The sequence below is a fragment of the Tupaia chinensis genome, unplaced genomic scaffold, assembly GCF_000334495.1.
Source record: "Tupaia chinensis unplaced genomic scaffold, TupChi_1.0 Scaffold000279_1, whole genome shotgun sequence".
Lineage (NCBI taxonomy): Eukaryota > Metazoa > Chordata > Mammalia > Scandentia > Tupaiidae > Tupaia > Tupaia belangeri.
Window position 1 is genome coordinate 1,964,037 of NW_006159762.1, and position 25,892 is coordinate 1,989,928.

Genomic DNA, 25,892 nt, shown 5'->3' on the forward strand with positions numbered 1-25,892 from the left:
TGGTCTGGCCATGTGACCCTGCCATGGTGGAGAGTTTGTTCCTACCAGAATCCAGGGCTCCAAAAGTCATACCAAGGTGTAGCAGTGCCATCATTCTCTGGGACAGGGTAGTGGTCAGTGGCTGAGCTTAGCCATGACAGTGATCACCCCTACAAAGCACAAAGAAAGAGGAGACAGAGAGGACAGGAGTGGAGAATGGCAGCAGGAGAGACCGAAAGAAAACAAGGCAGCCACTCAGGGAGGATGAAGAGAGGGCCCTTACAGCCTTGAGTCCACACAGTCACATGGCTCCTGCAGGACCACACAAGACTGTCTGGGATGCCAGACCTGTGCGGACACTCTCACCAGACCCAGATAGGAATGTCACAGTGGGACTGACATAGAAGAGACCTGCCCACTGCAGGGGAGGGGCCCCAGGAGACAGCAGGATGGTTAAATGTTTTGAGATTGAACCAGTTCTATAAGCTTTCCCTTATTCTTTTTCTTTCTTCCTTTTTTATTGTTGTGAGAGAAAGCATGTGCACTTGCGCAAGAGAGACAGAAGCAGCCTCAATAGGGTCTTGTCACTCCATGATCCCCTTTCCTCCGTCCCCCACTTTCCCAGGGTCCTAGGGACCCAGTTTGTTTTTTTCAGACTGACCCAGGATCCAAACTGTGATCACCCTATGGCTTCTGGCACTGCAGGGTGCCAGTGTTGCTGCTGTATCACAGTAGCTGGGCCCATTTATTCTTTTTTTTTTTTTTTGAGAGGTTTTCGCTATAGGGCGCGTGCGCTCGCCAGACAGACAGAGAGAGACATAGAGACAGAAAATGAGAAATCACCCCCCAGGGGGATGGTCACGCCGCAATCCCTTCTCCTCCATTCTCCTCTCGGGATCTTGGGCACGCACACACGCGCCTGGTGTGAGTTTTAAGCCACCAGGTCCGGGACACGAACCGCGGTCAACTACGTGGGAATCCAGCGACATAGCCATTACGCTAACTGCTGGTTCCCCAAAAAATCGTGCTCGTTGAGAGAGACTGAGAGAGAGAGAGAGAGAGATGGACTCGATGCCGCAATCCTCCAGCCTCCATAGATTTTTGCCATAGGGCGGGCGCCACCACACCCTCCATTTATTCTTTTGAAAAGAAAGATCCGAAGGAAACAGAATAATTAGGTGCATTGAATCTGGGAAGGCAGGTCCTTGGATGTTAAATATTTTTAAAGAATTATTTAACTTTATTTACTATTTATTTTAATTTGACCAGAGAGGGATAGAATGAGAAAGAGAGAGAGAGAAAGTGAGAAAGCACGCTGCAGGGTCCAGGACCTGAACCTCGGTTGGCCATGTGGGAGTCCAGCACCCTTAACCACCACGCCACTGACCCCTTCCCTGTACTTTTCTACATGCTTGAAAACTCTCCCATACTGAGAGGGAAGGAAAGGCAAAGAAAGCAAAAGGAATATAGGTTGAAAGCCAGGCTCTGCTTCTAGTTCGTGGGATTTCTGTTCACTCCCCCTCTGGGCCATCCACGGCATAAGATGGTCATGGCAGAGGGGTCCTGGGTCCCACTTGGCCTTGATGTTCCCCCGGGCTGGGGGCCAGGACACTGAGTCCCATCTCCCCTTCCTGTCACCAGTTTCCCTTTAGCCGCCGCCATGCCCAACTCCGTGCTGTGGGCAGTAGACCTCTTCGGGAGGGTGTACACGCTGTCCACAGCTGGCCAGTACTGGGAGCTGTGCAAGGATGCCCAGCTGGAGTTCAAGCGGGTCAGCGCGGCCATGCAGTGCTGCTGGGGCATTGCCTGCGACAACCAGGTCTACTTGTACATGTGTGCCAGCGACGTCCCCATCCGCCGCCGAGAGGAGGCCTATGAGAATCAGGTAGCGTTGCATATGTTCGGAGTAGCTTATTTGGTTGGTTTACGGGATTATCCATTAACCTGATAAACCATAGAAGAGAAACCCGTTGCCAGTTCCCACTCCATTGTACCTAAGAGCTGAGGTGTGCAACATCTAGGGTCTTTGGGGCGGAAGCTCCTGCAGCCAGATCTGTACGAGGGCAGGCTCTGGGCTGTTTAGGATCCCAGGACAGGCGTGCCTTCTACTGCCTGCCTTCTGGAAGAACTGTGGCTAGTGGGCAGGTTCTCAGATGTGCTGGCTCGAGATGACACAGTGTGGGGGCCCCTGATTCCTGGATCTCAGGCAGTCCTTCTGCTCACTTCCCATCCTGGAGATGAACAGGAGGGGCCTGTTGAGCAAGATCCCTCTGGCCCAGAGAGGCCCTGCTCGCCTGGGTCCCCTCCCAGCAGGCTTGAGCCTAAGGCCATTCCTGCATCCCTGGCCCTCAGCGCTGGAACCCCATGGGCGGCTTCTGTGAGAAGCTCCTGCCAAGTGACCGCTGGTCGTGGAGTGACGTGAGTGGGCTCCAGCACCGGCCACTGGATGGGGTGATGCTGCCCTCGCCGCACTGGGAATGGGAGTCAGACTGGTACGTGGATGAGAATTTTGGAGGAGAACCCACCGAAAAAGGGGTAAGTGAACTCAGGGCCTACTCTGGCTGCTCCTGGGGAGGGGAGCCTCGGGCTCAGCCTGTCCCCAGCACCCGTGGTAGCTGACTTCTGCTTGCTGTGACCAGATCAGATGCTGCCCCCAACCTGTTCCCTCTCCTGCCCCTCCTTTCCTCCACACTTTCCCCAGAGCCTCGCAGAGCCCCCTTGGTATTGCAGGGGTGGACATATGCCATCGACTTCCCTGCCACCTACACGAGAGACAAAAAGTGGAATTCTTGCGTGCGACGGCGGAAGTGGATCCGGTACAGGAGATACAAGTCCCGGGACGCCTGGGCCAAGGTCTCCGTGTCTGAGTGTGGCTTGGGGGCAAGGCCAAGACAGACTAGAGGCTGGGGTCAGCAGTCCAGTGTAGGAGGGTCACATGGACCCTCATCCCTGCCCTTTCTGCCCGTGCACTTGTGCACAAGGAGATGCCATGCCTATCCTGGGACCTGCCTCTGAGTTAGTTCCTGTCCTGAGACACCTTAGCACTGCATGTCCCTGAATTTGGGAAATGGTCACAAGGACAGTTGGGCCAGACCGTGGCCCAGGACAGCATAGAACTGGTGCTGACCCGAGTCTCTGGGCTGTTCCATACTAAAGCTAGGTAGTTTTTCCTCCCCTGCCCACTGTCTGGCTCTAGTGTTGTTCCCACGGCCTAGAAAAAGCTCCCACCTAGGGACAATCATCCTGGTGTGTGGTCTTGATGTGGCCTCAAATGAGACCTCTCCAGACCAGCCCTGGCTGGGAGGGGCAGGAGAGCAGTGGGCTGGCCCTGGTCCACTGAGGCTCTGTCAGCTCTGTTCTGTAGCTTGGAACAGAGTCACAGCCCTCAGATCTTTGGGAAGCCCCGAGCTGAGGCCGTGGGGTTCATCTGCTTTCCCTGAGGGAGCAGCAGAGATCTCTCGCAGACAGCAACGCAGGCTTGCTGGCTGCTGGAGCGTAGAGCAGAGAGGACCCAGGGCCGAGAGCCCACAGTCCTGTGGCTGCCTCCTTGGTGGAGTCAGGCACTGGTGAGCTGAGTTGGAGCAAGGAAGGTGGCATGCGTAGGGTCAGAAGGGAGGCGGGTGGCAGGAGGGAGGGTGCGTGCCCAGGCACCCCCCAGGAGGGGACGCGGTGAGGAAGCCTGTTGTGCTGCCAGGCAGCAGGTACTGACCACCATGGTTTCTTGCCTCCTTGTTCCAGATCCCCTCCAAAGATGACCCCAAGCAACTGCCTGACCCCTTCAACGACCTCTCTGTGGGTGGTTGGGAGATCACAGAGGAGCCCATAGGTCGCCTGTCAGTGTGGGCCGTGTCCCTGCAAGGAAAGGTAAGACCAAGCCTGCCCTGTGCTCCGGAAGAGAGGCGGCTAAGGGAGATTGCCCATAGGCAGGCGTGGGGTAGGAGAGAATCTGGTTACAGGTCCTCCAGGGCTGGAGGAAGGAGCAGGGCTGCCCTTAAGACCTTCTCCTTGTCTTCTGTCCCTGGAGCTGGGGTTTCCTGAGCAGGCAGCATGTGACTAGGCACCCCACAGTCCCCCCTCCAGGGGATCCTGTCCTGTGGGCCCCCTGCATCTCAGTTTCCCCGCTGTATGCCTGGTGCTGTTCTGTCCCTCCTCCAAGCCTCCACAAGTACTACTAGTGCCCCCCCTGGGCTCAGGTGGCACCGATATTGTCTCCTTGGACAGATTCAGAGCTCTCTGCAAGCTTCCTTATGGTGTTCCTCACGCAGAGTCTTCAGGAGTATTATGCATGAATGGGTGGGTGGAAGGATGGCTGCGTGGGTGCGTGTGTGGATGGGTGGATGAGTGAGTGGAGCGATGGATGAGTGGATGGGTGGATAAATAGATGCGTGAGTGGGTAAGTGGATGGATGATGGATGAGTGGATGTGTTGGGAAAAAGGAGGTCTTTTTCTTAGCGAGTTTGTGAACTAAGCAAAGGACTAAAACCTGCCAATGGCAGGGGCACAGAGTGTCCTGAGCGTGGGCAAGCCAATATTTTAATCACAGTTTCAGGTCATACTTTATTGACTATGCAGTAACTCTATTATAAATTGACCCTAGTTCTCCAGTTGGCTTTGGAACGGTCAAAGCAGGTTTGTTTTGTTTTGTTTTGCTTTTAACAGGCTTCCCTCTGGGGTTGTTTGGCCAGGTTTAGGTTAATCTCAGGTGCTACCTTAGGGCTACGCTGAAGGTTTGTGGGGAGGGCACCAGGCAGAGTGAGGGGGTTGTTCCAGGGCAGAGCCCCTTTGAAGGGGCCACGGCCACCTGGATGCAGAGAGGAAAGAGCAGGAGCCAGAGTGGAGAGCAAGTATTTGTGAGCCAGTGCCTCCCTCACCTGTCCTGTGCTCCCAGGGGAGCTGAGGAGGCAGAGGATCCTGGAACCACCTGGTGCAGAAGGGGCCGTTCCTAGGCCTGGCCCTGTAGGCCCTGTTGTAAGGATAGCATGGCAGATCCAGAGGGCTGCCTGGGTCCTATAGCAACTTGGAGCCCATGAAATGGGGTTGGACGATATGAGCGAGTTGTTCAGTCTTAACTATTCATGTTAAAGAGAAGACAAAAACAGAAAAACAAAACAAAACAAAAACAAACAACGGATATTTGGTTATTTGTATCAGTGGGGGCTTGGGGTTTTCCCACTTAACTACAAGTGGCCCAGGATTCCCGGAGACGAGTGTCCTGAGAGCACATGACCACAAGGGGGCACAGGGCACACAGGCTGGCGGGGAGCCTGGGAACATATCTGAGGCTGGAATCAGACGTGGGTGGAGGTGGGAGGTTCTCATAAGCAGATGAATGGAACAGATCTATTTCTTAGGAGAACCGAAATCCAGGATTTGCACTTTTTTTTGCCTCAGTTGGGGGGTCAAGATCTTTCTCCTAACCTCCCACCACCATCATTCACAGATAAGCTGATAATGTACACCAGTCCCAGCCCCCAGCCCCTCCAGAAGCCCCCGTGCTTGGCGGAGTGGGCATGCTTTTGCAAATGCCATGTCCTTTATTTGCCTTCCAGCTGTGGTACAGGGAGGATGTCTGCCACCCCAACCCCGAAGGCTCCTCATGGTCCCTCATGGACACCCCCGGAGAGGTGGCTCAGATCAGCTGTGGGCCACACGATCTCCTGTGGGCCACCCTCTGGGAGGGCCAGGCTCTTGTCCGGGAAGGAATCAATAGAAACAACCCCAAAGGTGAGCCCAGGCCAAACCCACGGCCTGTACTGGGGAGAAGGGTGGAGTCACCTGCTCCCTAGTGCCTTGGCTGATGACGGCCACCTGGGGTTTTTATTGGGGTCTGGTAGGAAGTTCCTGGTCGATAGTGGAGCCTCCTGGGTCTGAAAACGGAATCATGCATGTCTCCGTGGGAGTCGGCGTGGTCTGGGCTGTCACAAAGGACCGGAAAGTAAGATGGGGATGCTGGGGCGGGGTTCACAGGCACCAGCTAATGTCGAGGATTGTGTGTTTTTGTCCTCTGGAACAAATCCAACATTAACCAAGAACTGTGCACTTTTCTGTTGTTGAAATCCTTGCCAATCTCTAGGGTATTTAGTACCACAAAACCACCCCAAGTACAAAATACAGGACAACTTATCACTTAATAGGCCATAATGTTTCAGATCATCAGAAGCTAAAGTACTGAGAGCCCTGATTAATCAAATGCCTCCCCTCTGCCCTCTTCACTGCCTGTCATTTGTATTTTATCAGAGGTAAATCTGATAGAGTAAGCTGCTTTCAGATTGCTTTCATGCTTCCTTTCTAACCACGCATCAAGGAGGCTTCTCCAGCATCTGTACGTGTGAGCCTGTGTCTCCAATACGGAAGGCCCAGCCTGAGAAAATACAGACCAGACTCTTCCTCCATGAGTCCTAAGCGCCTCACCTCCTAGGAGCCAGAACTCTCATGTCTCTCTTTAGCAACATACCGTCACTTTTGGATTTAATGAGCAAAGATTGATTTACAAGAGCAGTATTTGTGCATACTTTCTTAGAGTTAAGGAGAAAGTTTAGACAGGTCTAGAAAGTTGTTTTTTTTTTTTCCAAATTTTGGGACCTGCAGATGGCATAATGGTTATGTCGCTGGACTCCCATGTGTCGACTGGGGTTCAAGTCCTGGACCCAGTGGCTTAAAACTCACACCAAGCTCGTGTGCATGTGTGTCCAAAATCCCAAGAGGAGACTGGAGGAGAAGGGATTGCAGCATGATCTTCCCTACTGGGTGGTGATTTCTCGCTTTCTGTCTCTCTGTCTCACTGGCAAGCTCACGTGCCCTATAGCAAAAAATCACTTAAAAAGTAATAACCAGAGGACATGTGTCCTCACCGGAGAGCAGAAAAAGAGGGAGAAACAAACAGAGAGGGAGAGAGAAAAAGCACCTGCCATGGGGCATGGTCATAGCATAATCTGACTGGGTCTGAGATTTGAACCCTACGGTTGGACATGTGGGATACGACTCCATTAACCCCTAAGCCACAGGGCTGGCCCATCTATTGGGTCGATGGAAAAATCATGACATAGTTTTGTTTTCCTTTGCAAAAATGTGTCATGATTTTTCCAATGACCCAATAGAATTTTTTTATTTTGTAGAGGTTTTGGCCTTACGGCACATGTGCTTGCCAGAGAAAGAGACAGTGACAGTGAGAGGAAAAGTGAGAAGTCACCCCCCAGGAGGGTAATAATGCCCTCTCCTCCCAGGATCCTGGGCACACACGTACACGTGCCAGCATGAGTTTTGAGTCACTGGATCCAGGACTCAAAATGTGGTCGACCATGTGGGAGTCCAGTGATGTAACCATTATGCCAACTGCTGGTCCCTCCAATTTTCTTTTGAAGAGGTTTTTGCCTTAGGGCACATGCGCTCTCTGGAGAGGAAGAGACAGAGACAGTGAGAGGGGAAGTGAGAAATCACCCCCCCTCCCAGGGTGATAGCCACAATAACACATCCCCTTCTCTTCTACTCTCCTCCTGGGATCGTGGGCATGCACACACACATGACCAGCATGAGTTTGAAGCTGCCAGTCCAGGACTCAAACTACAGTCGGTCATGTGGGTGTCCAGCACCTTAACCACTACGCCACTGACTGGCCCCTAAAGTGGCCTTTTCCAAGCATTAGGCCAGAGAATGGACAGAGAGCTTCCAGGATGGATATGGCTGAGAGCAAGTGACTTCCAGCCCTCGTGGGACAGTGCCAAGTGCAGGAGGAGTTGTGGCATGAGTGTGGGAAGAGGGACGTGGATAGGCATTTCCTTCCTAAACAATGTGCTGGGCTCCTTTGTGGCATGAACCACAGGATTACATTATCCATCTATTCTTCCTGAACCTTAAACATCCTTTCTATTTCAGTGGCCCTCCAGGGAGGCATGTTTCTTTCTGACTTTTCTAGGTGTGGTTCCGAAGAGGCGTCAACTCTCACAATCCCTGTGGCACCAGCTGGATCGAGATGGTGGGAGAAATGCTGATGGTGAACGTGGGGCTGAATGACCAGGTGCGTACCTGGCCCCAGGCCTGGGGTCAGCAGTATGTATGCAGCAGGGAGTCTTAAGCATGGGGACTCCCAACGCAATGCATTGACCTGGCATCCACTATCCCAGCCCATTAGCACGGACTCATAGTGCCAACTTGGTGGGATTCCCAGCATCTTCCCTCACTCCAGCCTTTGAGCACACAGGGACTGGTCTCACCACCATCCAAGAGCTCCTACTAGCCCCAGGGTCACTATGAGCACTGGTCTGCAGAAGGGACACACATCCTGAAGCTGTAAAGTTGAGACCTATGTGAGTGAGTCAGGTTTCTGTGTGGGGGGGGGGTCGCCAGGGGAGCAGAGAAACTGATCTTGCTTCAACTGTGGATGCAACTTTTCCCAAGCATCAGCAGTGTAGTTTTACAGTGTGGCCTTCCTCTCAGAGATGAGGAGGCGTAAGTATTTTTAAGACTTACAGGTTGCAGGACCAGCAGTTGGTGTAATGGTTATGTTGCTGGATTCCCACATAGTCAAACAAGGTTTGAACCTCGGACCCTGTGCCTTAAACTCACGCTGGGCGTGTGTGTGAGTGTGCCCAAGATCCCGAGAGGAGAATGGAGAAGGGATAGCTGCGTGGCCATCCCTCTGGGGTGTGATTTCTCACTTTCTGTCTCTCTCTGTCTTTCTAGCAAGCACACGCGCCCTATAGCAAAAAACTCTCCAAACAAAAAAGACTTACAGGCTGTAGCCCTTTGCTATGGAGCTGACACCTACATTGCTTGCACTGTGCTGGGAGCTCTTCCCAGGGCAGTCAGGCTTCCCTCTGCACCTGATACTCCTCTCCCATTCACCCTGGGCAATAGCACACAGTGGCCAGAAGCCAGACAGGGCCTGCTGGTGCTCAGGGGCTGAGCCTGAGGCAGTGACCCACCCAGCTAGCTGTGGCCAAGTGACAGAGATGCCATGGCAAAGCCCCATGGCTCTACTGGACCCTGGGTAGGCTGTGGCCCTTCATAACACCCTCCCAGGGCCCTTCAACAAACCTGCCTTCCTCCTCACCCAAAAGTAGAGGGTAGGATGCTTGCCCAATCACCTTCTGGATGGAAAACAAGGTGTCAAAGTTAAGGAAGTTAGTTTACATCTGAAAAAAAGATCAAGATCACCTTGGGTTCACTTAGGATCAGCTTTCGATCACAGGCCACATGGAAGATAGGGAGGGACACAGGTGGATCTTTTGTCCCTACACAGCACCCACCAGTCCTGCCACCTCTAGACCTGGTCACCCTGAAACCTGGGGCTGCCTGAGGCTGGGAAGTTTGGACTAGGTTCCTGCTTTTCCAGAGCTTGGTGCTGAACCCTCTCCCAGACCCTCCTGGGCTCCTCTTTCTGCATTTGACTTCTGTGCCCACCCCACATCCGACCACCACAGACCTTCCCAGCTCTGACACATGCTCATGCATGCAGCCCACTGCCTGAGTTTGCAGACATGTCCCCCAGCCCTGCAGTGCACTACCCAAGCCCCACCTTAGTACTCCAAGAAGGCAGAGGAGTCCCCAGCTCTGCTCCAGCCTCCTCTGAGCATCCTTTTCTGTTCCAGGTCTGGGGCATTGGCTGTGAGGACCGAGCGGTGTACTTCCGGCAGGGCGTCACCCCCAGTGAGCTCAGTGGGAAGACATGGAAGGCCATTGTTGCAGGCCGAGAATGTGACCGTTCCCACTCTGGCAGCTCATCGAGTCTCCTCAGGTGATCCAGGCAGTGGGACATGGAGGACTTGGGTTGGGAATGGCTGTCAGTGGCCTCACGGGCATCTGCATAGAGATATTAATGGACACTCTGGACTGTTTGAGGTTGGCACATGGGAATCCCAGGGCTGATGTTCCATGATGGAGCCAGGATCAGCCTTGAATGGGGCTAGCACATTGGTTCTGAAGTCTCAAGATCTGGAAGAGACAAAGCTGCTTCTTGGGGTAAATGCTAAGGCCCTTCTACCCAAGTGGAGTGGGGAACAAGGTGGAGGGTCACTCTCATCCACAGCAGTGGTCTCAGATTTGGCATGCTCAAGTCACCTGCAGGGCTTGTGCAGACACAGAGTTTTAGACCCAGCCCCAGAGTTTCTGTCTAAGAGTTTGCATTTCTCTGCAAGTCCCAGGTCATGCTGCTCTGGGGACCACATGTAGAATCTTAGGACTTTAAGAGCATAGAGAAGTCCCAGCTCTGCCCACTGGCCTTGAGTATATGGAGGTGACTTAACATCCCAACTGGGGACATCTCAGCTCTCACTAAGAGGTGTCATTGAAACGACATACAGCCACATTCCCTAGACCCTGGTCCACACTGCTTTGCTCCCCAAGCTTGTGGTCATCACTCTGTAGCACTCTCACTCAGCCCAGAGGTGGAGGACAGCCTGAGCAGGAGCTTGCTCCTATTTTACCTGAGGTTTGGTAGTTCTCAGACTGGGCAACACATTAGAATCTGCTAAGAAATTTCAAAAACAGATGCCAAATATTTATGACCTTGCATTTGGCAATCTTCTTAGATATGACATCCAAAGTACAAGCAACAAAAGCATTATCCAGTCCCTTAATCTAGTGGTTAAGAGAGCCAGATTCTATGTGGCCCCAGTGGCTTGGAAAGTACACAGGACATGCGTGCCCCAAATTTCAACAGGATGGAGAAATGAAGGAGAAGGGATTGTAGCATGACTGCACCCCACCCTGCTTTCTGTCTTTCTCTGGTGAACATACTCACGCTCTGACAACTAAATAAAAGGAAATATAGAAATATAGATAATTTGGACTTCATCAAAATTAAAAAAAAAACTGTGAATTGAAGGATACTATCATAAAGTGAGTGAAAAGACAATCCATAGAATAGGGAAAAATCTTTACAAATCATTTGTCTGATAAAGGGTCTAGAACATATAAAGAAGTCTTTTTTTTTTTTTTTTAAAGAAGTCTTAACAACAAAGATCAACATCCCAATTTAAAAAGAGTAAAGGAGGGACCAGCATGTGGCATGGTGGTTAAGGCACTGGACTCCCACATGGTCAACTACGGTTTGAGTCTCAGACCTGGCAACTTGCTTTCTCACTTTCTCTCTGTCTCTCTCTGGAGAGTGCATGTGGCCTATAGGCAAATTAAAAAAAATAGTAATAATTAAACAGATCTTTTAAAATGTCTAAGTAAATGAAAAGAGTAAAGGAGGAGCCAACAGGTGGCATGATGGTTAAGGTGCTAGACTCCCATATGGAAAACCATGGTTCAAGTCCTCGACCTGATGGCTTGAAAATCATGCCAGGCACATGTGCATGTGTGCCCAAAATTCCAAAGAAAGACAGATGTTACAGGATTTTCAGAAATTGGAATCCTTGGAAACCAGCAGTTAGCATAATGGCTATGTCGCTGGACTCCCACGTAGTCGACTGAGGTTCGCGTGCCGGACCCAGTGGCTTAAAACTCACACTGGGCATGTGTGCGTGCGTGCCCAAGATCCCTGGAGGAGAAGGGATTGCGGTGTGACCATCCCCTCTGGGAGGTGATTTCTCGCTTTCTGTCTCTATGTTTCTCTCTGTCTGGCGAGTGCACGCGCCCTATAGCGGAAAAACCTCTCCAAAAAAAAAAAAAGAAATTGGGATCCTTATACATTGGTGCACTGTAGAAATCAATTGACTGTTCTTCAAGAAGTTGAATGTAGAGTTTCCATATGACTCAGCAAATCAACCCCTAGGTATGTACCCCAGAATGACTGAAAACAGTCATGTGAGCAAAATCTTGTACATGAATGTTTATAGAAGTACTAATCACAATAGCCTAAAACATTAATAACCCAGGTGTCCATCAATAATAAATAAACAGGAGCCAGCCAGTGGTGTGGTGGTTAAGGTGGCTGGGTCTCACATGGCCAACTGCACTATTCAAGTTCCAGACCCAGAGGCTTCAAAAATACACTGGGCGAGTGTGTGTGTGTGTGTGTGTGTGTGTGTGTGTGTGTGTGTGTGTGCACGCCCAAAAAAATCCCAAGGGAGAATGGAATAGAAGGGATTGTGGCATGACCATGCCCCCAGGGGGTGATTTCTCCCTCTCCCTCTCTGTCTCTCTCCAGCAAGCACATGTACCCTATAACATAAATAAAACACGGTACATCCATATGGTCGAATAATATTTGGCAATAAAAAGAATGAAGTCCTAGCTGATATATACCACAACGTGGATGAACCTTGAAATGCTGCTAGAGAATGGAACCAGTCACAAAAGACCACAACGTGTCCATAATTCCACTCCAATGAAATGCCCAGAACAGGCAAATCCATACAGAGAGCAAATTAGAAGTTGCCAGGGGAGTTGGGGATGGGATGAGAGGAGATGGCGAGTGAGAGTGCCTAATGGGTGTGGGGTTTCCATTTGGGGTGACAGAAAAGTTCTGGAGCTAGGGAGGTAGAGGAGATGATTGCACAACATTGTGAATGTACTAATGCCGTAGAATTCATGCTTTAAAGTGGTTTAAATGGCTGGGGCCAGCAGGTGGCATAGTGGTTAAGGTGCTGAACTCCCACATGGCTGACTCCACGTTTCAAGTCCCAGAGCTGATGGCTTGAAAATTGTGCCAGGTGTATGTGTATGTGTGCCCAAAATCCCAGGAGGAGAATGGAGGAGAAGGGATTGTGGTGTGGCCATCCCCCCCGGGGGGTGATTTCTCACCTTCCTTCTCACTGTCTCTCTTTCTCTCTCTGCCAAGTGTATGTGCTCTATGGCAAAAACAAAAACAAACTTTTTTTAAAAAAAGTGGTTAAAATGGTAAACTTTATGTCGTGTCTATTTTACCACAATTAAAAAAGAAATGCTAATTTCAGAACTACCCTCCAGATACATTGATTGATTGTTCTGAGGTATGGTTCCAGGTGCTCCAGCTCCCCGGGAAGCAGGTATTGATGGGTGTGTCGCACAGAGGAGGAAACAGGAGCTCAGAGGGGCTGTGACTGACCCCCGGTCCCAGGACTTGTCCCAGTGGAGCAGCAAGCTAGGTCGGCCTAATAGTAGTCCCTGTCCTCTGCGAGGCAGTGACGAGTCTGCCCTGTTCTGTTCCCAGTGCTGGCTGCTTCTTTGGTGATGAGGTGAAGGGCGGTGGTGAGTCTGCGCCCAGTGACACCGACGGCTCCTCAGAAGTTGAGAGACCAGAGCTGGACCAGCCTCTCCCTTCAGAGTCTTCAGACAATTCTAGGAACCCCGATGAGAGCTCAGCCTCAGGCCCAGGGGCCGGCAGGACCACGGAGGGTGCTGTGGAGAATACCTGCCCAGCTGAGGGCCGAGGGGAGCCTGGGTCTGCCAAATGCCCTAACCTGGCCTCCAGCCCTGCAGAGCTGCCCTGGACCAATATTGACCTAAAGGAGCCCAAGAAAGCGCCCGGCCACTCAGCTGCTGGCTTTCCCGAGACTACCTCCTCCCAGGGGCTTCTCCCACTGGGATTGGAGGAGTCCTACGTGCTGGACGACCACCCGCTGTGGGCCTGGGTATCAGGGGGCAGCTGTGCAGTGGAGGCTTTCTCCGTGCTCAAGTGGTTCACTGTGCAGTCGGGTAAGGGTCCTGGGGGGCTGAGTGACCTCGAGTTGGGAGAGTACTCCTGCAGGGGTCAGCGAAGGCAGGTGGCCACCACCAGGAGGCACAGGATGGGAATCCCCACCCTCTGCTAGCAGTGGCAGCCAGTTTCTAGGCCATTGTTGGGACAGCAACTTACCTGTTGAGGTGAGTGACGGGGCGAGGCTCATAGGGCATTTTTCAGACCATGGTATTTTAGTAAGAGGGCTGCTTTGGGGAAATAACCAAGTCAATCTCCTGCCTAGCTGTGGCTGGACAGTGTCCTGGTCCTGAGGCTCTGGCTGGCCGCAGGCCTGTCCCCATCTGTGCAGACGCTGTCCCTATCCCTCACGCCGGCCCAGACAGCCGCCTGGAGGAAGCAGATCTTCCAGCAGCTCACAGAAAGGACCAAGCGGGAGCTGGAGAACTTTAGACACTACGAACAGGCCGTGGAGCAGGTGGGTCCTGCATGTGTTGTTTTTCAACAGGACTTCATTGAGTGCCTGCTGTGCCAGCCCTGAGGTGGGACAGAAGTAGATGCATGCATCTCTGTCTGTCTTGGGTCCTTTCCAGGCCCTGGCGTAGACTCAGATAAAGAAATATTAGGTCTTCAGGAAAGTCATGTTTTTCTATGCAAAAATGCGTCATAACTTTCCTGATGACCCACTAGGTTTGTTCTCTTATTCATCCATGCTGAAGAACTGTTCAGGTTCCCCTGCTCTCTGGCCACAGTGCAGGCATGGGGGACCCAGAGAGCAGAAACCTCAAAGTAGAGCAGGAAGAGGTGGATCACTTTGTCCCCTCTTTGCCCAAGGAATGCCCCCTCCATCTCCCAGCACCCAATTGGTGCAGTGCTTTATTGATACCAGCTAGGACAGAGTGGAGGTGGTCGTGGGTCCTTCCCAGGCCCACCCACCTGGGCCCGGCCCCTTGAGACCCACAGTCCAGATAGGGAGGCAGTACTTTGCCTTCAGAGGACCAGCTCACAGTGCAGAAGCATCCACCTGTGACAGCCAGGCCTCGACACAGGCAGGCCAGGGTCGGATCCCAGCTTTGAGTCAGATGTTGACATCGGACCAGGCACAGGACCTCCCTGAACCTCAGTTTCCCTATCCAGCACAGGGGCTGACACTGCCAGTCCTGCTGGCTGTATGAGCAATAGGAGGCTATGTGTCCACAGGGCTGGCTCAGGGCCTGCACCTGTGGAGCGTTGCAGGGGAGTGGAAGTACTGGGCTGGAGCCACCACCGAGACGGTGAGGAAGTCAGAGGACCAGGGTGGCTCTGGGGATCCTGGGAACAGGTATACACAGGGCCTGAGTCTGCAGAAACTGGGGGACCCGAGGGACCTGCCTGTGACTGTGTCCCCTCTTCCTTGGGCCTGTGCCGCAGTCCGTGTGGGTGAAGACTGGGACCCTGCAGTGGTGGTGCGACTGGAAGCCCCACAAGTGGGTGGATGTCCGCGTGGCCCTGGAGCAGGTCACAGGGCATGACGGGGCTCGGGACAGCATCCTCTTCATCTACTATGTGGTCCACGAGGAGGAGAAGGTGCCTAGGAGGGGTGGGTGTGGGGTTAGGGGGTGCCCAGGGGAGGGAGCCTTCCAAAACACAGGGTTCCCAGGAGAAAACAACCTAGGGCTGTGGGGGTGCAAGAGTGGGCCTGGGGCATGGTCCTGGGGTGCTTGGTCTGGGATCCGTGTCTCAAGTTTGCAAGGCCCTTCCTGTTGGTGCTCGCTGGGCATGTGTGTGCCAGGCCAGGCTGCAGCCTCACAGGCCATTTCTCCCCCTGAGCAACTGCTTACTAGCCCTCATCTTCTCCATGATTAATGAAGATGAGGTCTCTCACCTCTCCTAACGGCTCACAGGTGCCAGGCATTTGATCTTTTTATTTTTTAAGAGAGATTTTTGCTATAGGGCATGTGCACTGGCCAGAGAGACAGAAAGTGAAAAATCATCCCCCGGAGGATGGCCATACCGCAATGCCTTCTCCTCCATTCTCCTGTTGGGCTTTTGGGCATGCATGATCATGTGCCCAGCAAAAGTTTTAAGCCGGTAGGTCTAAGAGGAACCGCAGTCAACTATGTAGGAATCCAGCAATGTAACTATTACGCCATCTGCTGGTTCCTAATCTTTAAAATGTAATTAAAGTATCTGGGAACCAGCAGATGGCGTAATGGCTACATAGCTGGACTGCCCTGTAGTGACTGTGGTTTGAGCCCCAGACCTGGTGGACTTGAACTCAAGCTAGGTGCGTGTGCGTGCGCGTCCAAGATCCTGAGAGGAGAATGGAAGAGAAGGGATTGCGGCATGGCCATCCCCGCTGGGGGGGGGGGGGGGTGATTTCTCGCTTTCTGTCTCTCTGTCTCTGTCTTTCTGGCAAGTGCATGTGCCTTATAGCAAACAAACAAACAAACAAACAAACAAAACCCTCTCCAAAAAAAACATAAAATAAAATGTAATTAAAGCATCTGTCCACAGAGTATAGCTTCAGTACTGGGACTTGCCCTCCCTATAGCCTACCACTAAAGCCCTGGGGCCCCATAAACAAGCCTTGTGGAGTCACAGGTCCCCCAGTTCCTGTCTGTCACAACAGAGCAGGTAGTAGGGACCCTGCAGGCCCAGAGCCCCAGCACCACCCTGCGGCCCGCTCCATCCTGGTGACAGCCCTGCACGGGTGCCTACTCTTTGAACAGTACATCCACGTGTTCCTCAACGAGGTGACGGTGCTGGTCCCAGTGCTTAACGAGGCCAAGCACTCCTTCGCCCTGTACACCCCTGAGAGGACACGGCAGAGGTGGCCTGTGCGTCTGGCTGCTGCAACTGAGCAGGACATGAATGACTGGGTGAGTGGGGGGTCAAGGGAGAGTGGTCCTGGGGCAGCCTGGCCTTGGCCAGCCCAGCAGTGACCAGCCTGTGTGCTCATGCCAGCTGGCCCTGCTCAGCCTGTCCTGCTGTGAGAGCCGAAAGGTCCACGGCCGCCCGTCCCCCCAGGCCATCTGGTCCATCACCTGCAAAGGGGACATCTTCGTGAGTGAGCCCAACCCAGACCTGGAGGCCCGTGAACACCTGCTGCCCTGTGACCAGATGTGAGTGAGCTGCACGCTGGATGGCACCTGGGGCCTGGGGCTGGGCTCTCCTCTTCCCCCACCCCCGGCACCCAGAGTTCATGGTTCCAGGAGGAGGGACCCAGCGGGACCAGAGCCCACATGGCCCAGCTGCCTGCTGACCAGCCAGAGGCATGGCTGGCTGGTTCCCAGGCCCCCTAGTCCTCCTCTTTCCAGTTGAAGTTCTCCAAGAGTGGAACCAGAGACCTGGGCTCAGGGCAGGTCAGTCTTCCCCCGAGGGCTCCCAGGCCAGGGCAGAGGTGCCAGGTCCCTCCCACCAACCCAAGGGCACAGACGCACCCACCCTACAAGCCTGGAGCTCCTACTGAGCCCCTCAGCAGGGGTGCCGCAGGGGGGCCCTGAAGTCTCAGAGATAACCTGGCCGAGAGAAAGCTGTCTTGGGTGTTTCCAAGGTAGGCTTGGGGTTTTGAAGTAGGTTGGATATGAGGCAGGATCTGAAGCCTCTGGACAGACTCGAAGCGTAGTGACTAGGAGGGCAGGGAACAGGCTGGATCTGCCTTTGGCATGTGGACGGGGCAGAGACCAGAAGGTGGGTAGCCAGGGCCGAGCTGGAGGGAGGGTGGGCCTGGATGTAGGAGCCTGGGAGGTTAAAGCCCCAGGAGGTATTAGGTCACGGGGTGCAGGGGAGAACAGCACTCACAGTTCTGTCCTAGCTTATCCAGCTGTCCTCAAAGCAGAGGGCTGCTCCCAGAAGGTCACCCAGGGCCTCAATTACCAGTAGACTCTAGGACCAGGGACATAAGCTAGCCCAAGGGTCCCCTCCATAGGAGAGAATCATGGTGCTTGCCAAACTGTGTGTGCCCTGTGTCCAACCCAGCAAGTCAGGCCACCTCTGACGCAGGACATGGGAGCTCGCTGGACTGCCAGCTGCAGCCTGTGCCCTGCTTTGCAGTGCAGTCTCACTGCGAAGTCTCACCCTGTCAGGCCACTTGCCACCCTGTTGCTCATGCAGAGGATTAGGCGTCATGACCCTGCTCTCTGCTGTCACAGTCAGGCCTGGCTGTTGCCGTCACCATGGCCAGCTCATCCCCTGTATCCCAGGCCCCACAGCCTGTGTGAAACAAGGATGCTGACCTCAGCCCAGCTGGTGTGGGATCAGGGCCCAGTGAACAGGCCTCTGAAGACTTCTTGCCTGCCCTATATGCTTGGGTGCTGAGGACTTTTAAAATGCCGTGTGCATGGGGGGGCACAGAAGCAGAGGGCTCCAGGGAGGTGGAAGGCTGGAAATGAGTAAGGTGCCTTTTCTGCCCTGCCCTCTGCCTCGTCTTTGCAGGTTTTGGCGGCAGATGGGAGGTCACCTGCGGGTGGTGGAGGCCAACAGCCGTGGCGTGGTATGGGGCATCGGCTATGACCACACTGCCTGGGTGTACACAGGTGGCTATGGTGGAGGCTGCTTCCAAGGTAAGGGCAGCCCCAGGCACCTGCACTGGCAGGACCAGCTTCCCAACCCTGCCCAGACCTTCCTGGGGCGTTCCTTCCTCTAATCCCCGTCTCGCTTCTCTGCCCAACACGGGGGCCACTGTCCCAGTATTGACAGTCCGCTAATAGGTAGCTGACAGGTGACCTTCACCACTGCCAGGTTCCCCTGGGCTGAATCAGGAAGCAAGAACCCAGAGACTAGCCCTTGCCTCCAACATGCCTTCTAGGCACCACCTACTGAGCTTAGGGCTTTGAAGCTTCTAGAAAGGCACTGCCAGGGCCCCTTAGCAAATCTAGCCCCATTTCACAGATGAGGCCTCAGAGTGCACTGGGGACCCTGGACCCTGGTCTCCTGATTCCCAGGCTCAAATTCCAGTCCCTCATTTGGTGTGTTCTTCCTATGGGGTGAGAGCTTGCTGACCTCTGATCTCTCCAAGTTCTTGGAGGCAGGGTAGAAAGTGGAGACAGAACAAACACTGAAACGGCCCACATATCCGTAGTGGGATGGCTAACCCTGTAAAACTGTGGTCCACTCAGACCACAGGAACTCGCATCTGCACGTGCTCAACAGCCTCCCTGCATGAAGCACTTGTTGTCTTTGTCTGCATTTTACAAATAAAGAAACTGGGGCTCGTGGAGGTACTGTGAGTGGCCTAAGGTACCTTTGTTAACAAGGAGTGAGCTGGGTGGGCTCTCACCTACCTTACCTGGGGCTGGATAAGTAGGGTGGGAAGAAGGAAGATAGGCAGTTGAGAACACAGCCAAGGTGGGGATGATGGATGTGGTGGGGATGGAGGTTTAAGGTGGTACAACCCTAAAATAACCATGGTCTCAGAGCAGAGAAACCCAAATCAGGCTGGCTAACCCCTCTAAGCTGACCTAGCTCCACCCCACCTCCCACTCGTTCTCTGAGAGTGTCAGTGCTTTATATAGAAAGCCAGAGTCCCGGGACTGGCAGGTGGCAGGATAGTTAAGGTGCTGGACTCCTACATGGCCAGCTATGGTTAGAGTCCTGGACCTGGTAACTTGGTTTCTCACTTTCTCTGGCCAAACTAAAAAATAAATAATAATAACAAACAAAATTAAATGAATAATTATCAAAAAAAAAAAAAAAAAGAAAAGAAAAGGAAGCTAGAGTCTTGAGCAGGCCAATGTGACCTTAGTCCCTCCTCTCCCCGCAGGCCTGGCCAGCAGCACCAGCAACATCTACCCACAGTCAGACGTGAAGTCCGTCTACATCTACGAGAACCAGCGCTGGAACCCCGTCACAGGCTACACCAGCAGGTGAGTAGCACCAGTGGGGGTGCTGCCCAGCCCAGCCACTGTCCTGGTGACACCTGGACAGCAATATCCAATGCAGCCTGGAGCTGGTCAGTCCCCCAGTGTGGAACTCCCTGGATCTTACTGCTTACTGCGTTTCTTCCCTTGAATCTTTTAAGGGCAGTACATGTGTAAACTCACTAAGAGATGTAACATATATAAAGTGTACAAAACACGAATGTACAAACATACATGATGTATTGGGTTGTCAGAAAAGTCATGACATATTTTTCTGGGTTTTTTTTGTGTGTGTGTGTGTGTAAAAGTGCATCATGACTTCTGACAACCCAATATAACTATGTAGGAGAGAACTTCTAGTTGTTCATGGAAAATGGAATTCAAGTATAGATTTATTTTCATGCAAAACTGTTTTGAAATTCATGCATAGTTTTTTCATAATATACATTTCCATGAACCTTTGAAGACCCCTGTATATGTATCTTGCTGACTCATCCCAAAATAAGCACCGTGTAATCACTGCCAGGTGGAGAAGGAGGAGGCTGCCAGACCACCTCTAGTCTCTTATCAGGTCCCTTCTGTTTTGTTAGGCCCTCCCTCCTCATCTGCCATCCAGGCTCTTTTTTAATTTCCAGAGGGCACAGATACCCACCAAAGAGAGACAGAGACAGAGTGAGTGAAGGAGAGAGAAAGCACCCTTCACTGGGGCATGATCACTCTGCAATACCTTCTCTATTCCTCTATCCTGTCAGGATTTGGATCACGCATACACAGGTATATTGTTCAGACTTCCAGGGCCAGGATTTGAGCTGTGGTTAGCCATGTGGAATCTGGCTCTCTTAACCACTAGGCTATAGGACAGGCCCCTGAGGTTGTTTTTGTTTTTGTTTTTTAGGTTTTTGCCATAGGGTTCGTATACTCACTGGAGGCAGAGACAGAGAGAGGGGGAAAGTGAGAAATCACCCCCAAAGGTGATGATTTTGGCCACACCACCATCTCTTCTCCATTCTCCTTTTGGGATTTTAGGCATGTACGTACATGCACCCAGTGTGATTTTCAAGCTTCTGGATCTGTGGCTTGAAGTGTGGTCAGCCATGTGGGAATCCACATGTGTCTATTTTTTTTTTTGGTCATAGGGCACATGTGCTGGTCAGACAGACAGTAAGAGGGAAAATGAGAAATCACTCCCTGGGTACATGGCCACAATGCAATTCTTTCTTTTCCATTCTCTTCCTGGGATCTTGGGAATGCATGCACATGTGCCTGGCATAATTTTCAAGCCACTGAGTCTGGGAATCAAACTGTGGTCAGTCATGTGGGAATCCAGCAACATAACCACTACCCCATTTGCTGGCCCTGGTAATCCAGTGTCTTTTTATTTTTAATTTTTAAAAATAACTTATTTTCTGGAATCCAGTGTCTTAACCACCACACCACCTGCCAGCTCCCTGGCCCCTGACTTTTTCCACTAAAGTAGTTTGTTTTGGAGGTGGTATGTAATGGCAGCTGTCTCCTGTTTTGTGGTTTGCCTTTTGACCCTCTTAATGGGGACTTTTGCATTTTAAATGTAGTTTGATTGGTCAATCCTTTTCTTTCTTTCTTTTTAAAATGTAATTAATGAATCAATTTTATTATTATCATAATCTTGTTTATATTACATTGAATCACATATAACTGTACAGTGTATTACATTTCTTTTTCCAGAAGGAATACTGTGCATATCAGTAAATAAAAAGACATTAAAATCTCCATCATCATTATCAAATAGCTTTTCATTATTTTTTCAGATTATTATTATTATTGTTCCAATTATTTTTTAAACATTCAATCACAATTTATCATTTTGCTTGTATCTTTCCTTTTTTTTTTTTAAGAATTATTTATTGATTCATTTATTTTAACTTGACCAGAGACACAGAGAGAGAGAAAAAGTGAGAAAGCAAGCCACCAAGTCTGGGACTTGAACCATGGTTGACCATACCACTGCCACCTGCTGGTCGCCGATCAGTTCTTTTGTTTTCTTTTCTTTTTTTGGAGAGGTTTTTGCTGTAGGGCGCGTGCGCTCGCCAGACAGACAGAGAGAGAGAGAGAGACAGAAAGCAAGAAATCACCCCCCAGGGGGGATGGCCATGCCGCAATCCCTTCTCCTCCATTCTCCTCTCGGGATCCTGGGCATGCACGCACACCCACGCACCCGGCGTGAGTTTAAGCCACTGGGTCCAGGACTTGAACCGTGGTCGACTACGTGGGAGTCCAGCGACATAACCATTACACTAACTGCTGGTCCCCAGTAGTCCTTTTCTTTACAAAAGCTAGGGCCTTCAAGAAATCCTTTTAAGAAATTTCATTAACCTGCAGTAATGAACATATGCTTCTCCCATCTAGAACAGCAGTCAGCCAACTGGGTAAATGACCAGACAGTAAATATGTTAGGCTTGTGCACCATTCGGTCTATGGCACCACAACTCGACTGCAGTGGTCGTGTGAAAGCAGCCATAGGCCACATGTCATCAACTGAGCATCGATTTGTCTATACGGACACCAAAACCTGAATTGCGTTTTATTTTCACATGCTATGAATCACTATCCATCTTTTGGTCTTTTTGATCTTTTAAAAGGGAATATCTACTCATCACATGTCATCTTTTCTTGACCCCATTTTATGAGCTTTATTCTTCTGCCTATGTAGTTAGGCGTAGGAGACACCTGGAGCTATTTGGCACATAGTATGAAGACAAGTTGTTTTGCTTCTTTCTTTCTTTTCATTTAATAAAGTTTTGTTTTCTGAATGTATAGTAGGCTAGACCTGTTCATGCATCTTCACCAGCAGCTGGGGCACCTTTGATACTTAGTGAAAATTGCTTGAGCTCTGTGCCTTGAAAGCAGATTGATAAGTCCTTCACTGAGGGGCTCCAGAAGGGCTGCCCTTGCCAGGGAACCACACAACTTCAGTCCCTGAGAGTTCGCCATATGTAGCTTTCTCAGTCACGACTAAGTTATTGAGCCTGTCATGAGATCTGCCTTTGACTGCTTCTTTTTGGCCTTGCCCCAAAATTTAGTCACTGGGTCTTTGTCTTTCTTTCTTGTTCAGCTTTCTTCTGTTTTTCCTCTTTTTTTTTTAGTTTTTTTATTTCTTCCATGAGAGAGACAGAGAGACAGGCATCCTCAACAGGGACTTCTCACTGCTTCAGTTTCAGCTGGCTCGAATTATGGGCTTCTGTTCAGGGAGGTCCTGGGATGTGAACTTAGGACCTTTCCCATGCAGATCCAGTTGTGTTACCACTATGCCATTGCCTGGTCCCTTCCATCTTTCTTCATGTCCTTGGGTAGCATCTTTTTTTTTTTTTTTTTAAATTCTCCAGAGAGAGAAAGAGACCATCCTCACCCCTTGGGGAATGGTCACTCTACAATACCTTTTCCTCCACCTGTATCTCTTGTTGGGATTTTGGGTGTGCATGTCTGCTTGATATATTTTTCAAGCCCTGGGTGCAGTACTCAAACCATGTAGTGGATCCAGCTGCCTTAACCTCCACACTACCAGCTGACCCCCACCCCCACCCCAGGTGGCATCTTGAAGGTCAGTGAGCAGTACTGACCACTGTACTCACTAAGATAAAGTTTTTTCTTTTTTTAAATGTCCATTTATTGAAAAGGCTGTCCTGTCCCTCTTGTACTATAAAGTGCCACCTCTTTTGGTTTGTTTTTTAAAGTATTATTTATTTTATTTATTACTATTATTATGATGATGATTTTAAAATTTGCTATAGGGCATGTGTGCTCACCAGAGAGAGGGGGAAAGTGAGAAAGCAAGTCGCCAGGTCTGAGAGTTGAACTGCAGTTGGTCATGTGGGAGTTCAGCACCTGAACCACCACGCCACATGCTGACCCCACCACCTTTTTTAAAAATCAAGTGTCCATACAGGCAACAGGTCTTTCCCAAGCCGTCCTCTTCCACATAGCTGCTGAGTATCTCTGAGCCAATCCCTCACTGTTCAGTCACTGTTCCTTGAAAGGGAGTATTCAAAGCCGGTAGGACAAATCCTCTCATCTTTTTCAGTGATGTTTTGGAAATTCTTAGAGCATGTCTGATGAATATTTTTTAAGTTTATTTCTTCCATGAGGGAGAGAGAGAGAGAGAGAGAGAGACAGCACAGCACAATGGAGAGAGAGCTGGAAAGATAGGTGGCAGCCCCAGCAGGGTTACCACATCGAGACCCACCCCCTGCTGCAGCTAGTCCAGGGCATGGGCATGTGTGGGCACACCCAGTATGTACAGTGAGGCCCTAGGGTGTTGTACACAGGGGACCTTCTCTTGTGGACCCACTTGTGTTACCACTGTGCCACCATTTAGCTCTTGAGATGAATTTTAGCAGCAGTTTGTGGCAGTCTTCAAAAACCACTGGGATCTTAGGTGGGATGGCCTTGGATCTGTAGATCAATTTGGGTAGAATGGTTGTCTTACAACAGTAAGTCTCTAAAATGTGGACTGAGTTCATACCTCTATTTATGTAATTTCCTCTTTTTTGTTTCTTTTTGTTTCTTTTTTTCCCCCCCTTTGGAGAGGTTTTTGCTGTACAGCGCATGCACTCGCCAGAAAGGCAGAGAGACAAAGAGACAGAAAGCGAGAAATCACCCCCCCAGGGGGGATGGCCATGCCGCAATCCCTTCTCCTCCATTCTCCTCTTGGGATCCTGGGCATCCTGGGTGCACACACACACACATGCCCAATGTGAGTTTAAGCCACCGGGTCCGGGACTTGAACTGTGGTCAAATACATGGGAGTCCAGTGACATAGCCATTACACCAACTGCTGATCCTGTGTAATTTCCTCTTAATAAGGTTTTGTAATATTTTATGTAGGAGTCTTGACATCACTTATTAGATGGTATTTCATATTTTTCAATAATATGAGACATTCAAACTTTTTTCCCCCAGTTTTGCTATAGGATGTGTGTGCTCACCAGAGATAGAGAGAGGGTGAGAGAGAGGGTGAGAGAGAGGGAAAGTGAAAAATCACCCCTCCCCACCCCAAGGGAAGGCCACGCTGCAGTCTCTTTTCCATTCTCCTGTTGGGATTCTGGGTTACACCCACACGCCTGGTATGTTTTTGAAGCCTTTAGGTCTGACTGAAGCATATAGCCAGCCAGGTGGGATTCAGTGCCTAACTACCACGCTGCTGGCTGGCCTGATACATTCAAACTTTTTCTTTTTTTACGTTTTTGCCACAGGGCGTGTGCACTTGCCAAAGAGAGACAGAGAGAGAGAGAGGGAAAGTGAGAAATCACCTTCCGGGGGGAATGACCACACCACAATTCCTTCTCCCTCCATTCTCCTCTTGGGGATTGTGGGCATGCACACACATGTGCCCAGCATGAGTTTCAAGCCTCTTGGTCCAGAACTCAAGCTGTGGTTGGCCATGTAGGACTCTAGCGCCTTGACCATTTCTCTACCTGCTAGTCCCAGGTCTTGTAATATGTAGGAGTCTTGAGATCACTTATTAGATGATATTGCATATATCTCAATAACATTATAAAAGATACATTCAAACTTTTTTTTTCCAGTTTTGCTATAGGGTATGTACACTCACCAGAGAGAGAGAGAGAGAAAGTGAAAAATTACCCCTCACACCCCAGGGATGGCTACACCCACAATTCCTTCTTCATTCTCCTCTTGGGATTCTGAGCCTGCACACACATACCTGATATGATTTTCAAGCCTCCAAGTCTGGGACTTGAATCATGCAGTTGGCCTTGTGGGATCCAGCTCCTTAACTACCATGCCACTGGCTGGCCTGACACAGTCAAACTTTTTTTTCTTTTAGGTTTTTGCCATAGTGTGCATGCACTCAACGGAGAGAGACAGAGAGAGGGATAGTGAGAAGAGAGGGGATGGCCATGCCACAATCCCTTTCCTCTAGGGGATTTTTCAAGCTACCAGTGCTGGGATTTGAGCGCTGGTTGTGGGATCTGGCTTCCTTCACCACTAGGCTATGGGGCTAGCCTAAACTTGTACTTTTCTATAAACTGTTGAAGGACCCTGTATGCCTGTGTGTGGGAAGACAAAACCAGGCATGTGAAGGTGGCACACACACATGCACCAGCATGATTTTCCAGCTGCTGGGTCTGAAAGTTGAATCATAGTTAGCCATGTGGGAATCTAGCACCTTTACCATCATGCCACATGCTGGATCCCATATTCAAACATTTTTTTGAATAAACTTTTTTTAAGGAATTATTTATTTGATTTTATTTATTATTACTTTTAAATTTGGCGTAGGGTATATGCACTCACCAGAGAAAGACAGAGAGATAAGAGAGGAAAAGTGAGAGAGCAAGCCACCAGGTCGGAGACTCAAACCGTGGTTGGCCATGTGAGAGTCCAGTTCTTCAACCACCACGCCACCTGTTGGCCCTGACATTCAAACTTTTTAAGTTCATTTTAAAAAACTATTTGGGGGGGGGGAACTAGCAGTTAGCGTAATGGCTATGTCGCTGGACTCCCACGTAGTCGACCGTGGTTCGCGTCCCGGACCT

General features: G+C 50.9%; 1 protein-coding gene across 1 annotated transcript in view; it reads left to right on the top strand.

The window, feature by feature from the left end:
- TECPR1 (tectonin beta-propeller repeat containing 1) overlaps positions 1 to 25,892 on the top strand; it is a 41,038-nt gene that overhangs the window by 4,038 nt on the left and 11,108 nt on the right. Inside the window, exons 2-16 of the mRNA XM_006150175.3 lie at positions 1,621 to 1,864; positions 2,332 to 2,514; positions 2,710 to 2,832; positions 3,718 to 3,843; positions 5,529 to 5,703; positions 5,814 to 5,914; positions 7,892 to 7,993; positions 9,567 to 9,712; positions 13,055 to 13,539; positions 13,852 to 13,997; positions 14,930 to 15,085; positions 16,231 to 16,380; positions 16,466 to 16,623; positions 17,936 to 18,063; positions 19,263 to 19,365. Of these exons, the coding sequence (XP_006150237.1) occupies positions 1,640 to 1,864; positions 2,332 to 2,514; positions 2,710 to 2,832; positions 3,718 to 3,843; positions 5,529 to 5,703; positions 5,814 to 5,914; positions 7,892 to 7,993; positions 9,567 to 9,712; positions 13,055 to 13,539; positions 13,852 to 13,997; positions 14,930 to 15,085; positions 16,231 to 16,380; positions 16,466 to 16,623; positions 17,936 to 18,063; positions 19,263 to 19,365 (2,507 nt within the window). The 5' untranslated portion in view covers positions 1,621 to 1,639. The remainder of the gene's footprint in view (positions 1 to 1,620; positions 1,865 to 2,331; positions 2,515 to 2,709; positions 2,833 to 3,717; positions 3,844 to 5,528; positions 5,704 to 5,813; positions 5,915 to 7,891; positions 7,994 to 9,566; positions 9,713 to 13,054; positions 13,540 to 13,851; positions 13,998 to 14,929; positions 15,086 to 16,230; positions 16,381 to 16,465; positions 16,624 to 17,935; positions 18,064 to 19,262; positions 19,366 to 25,892) is intronic.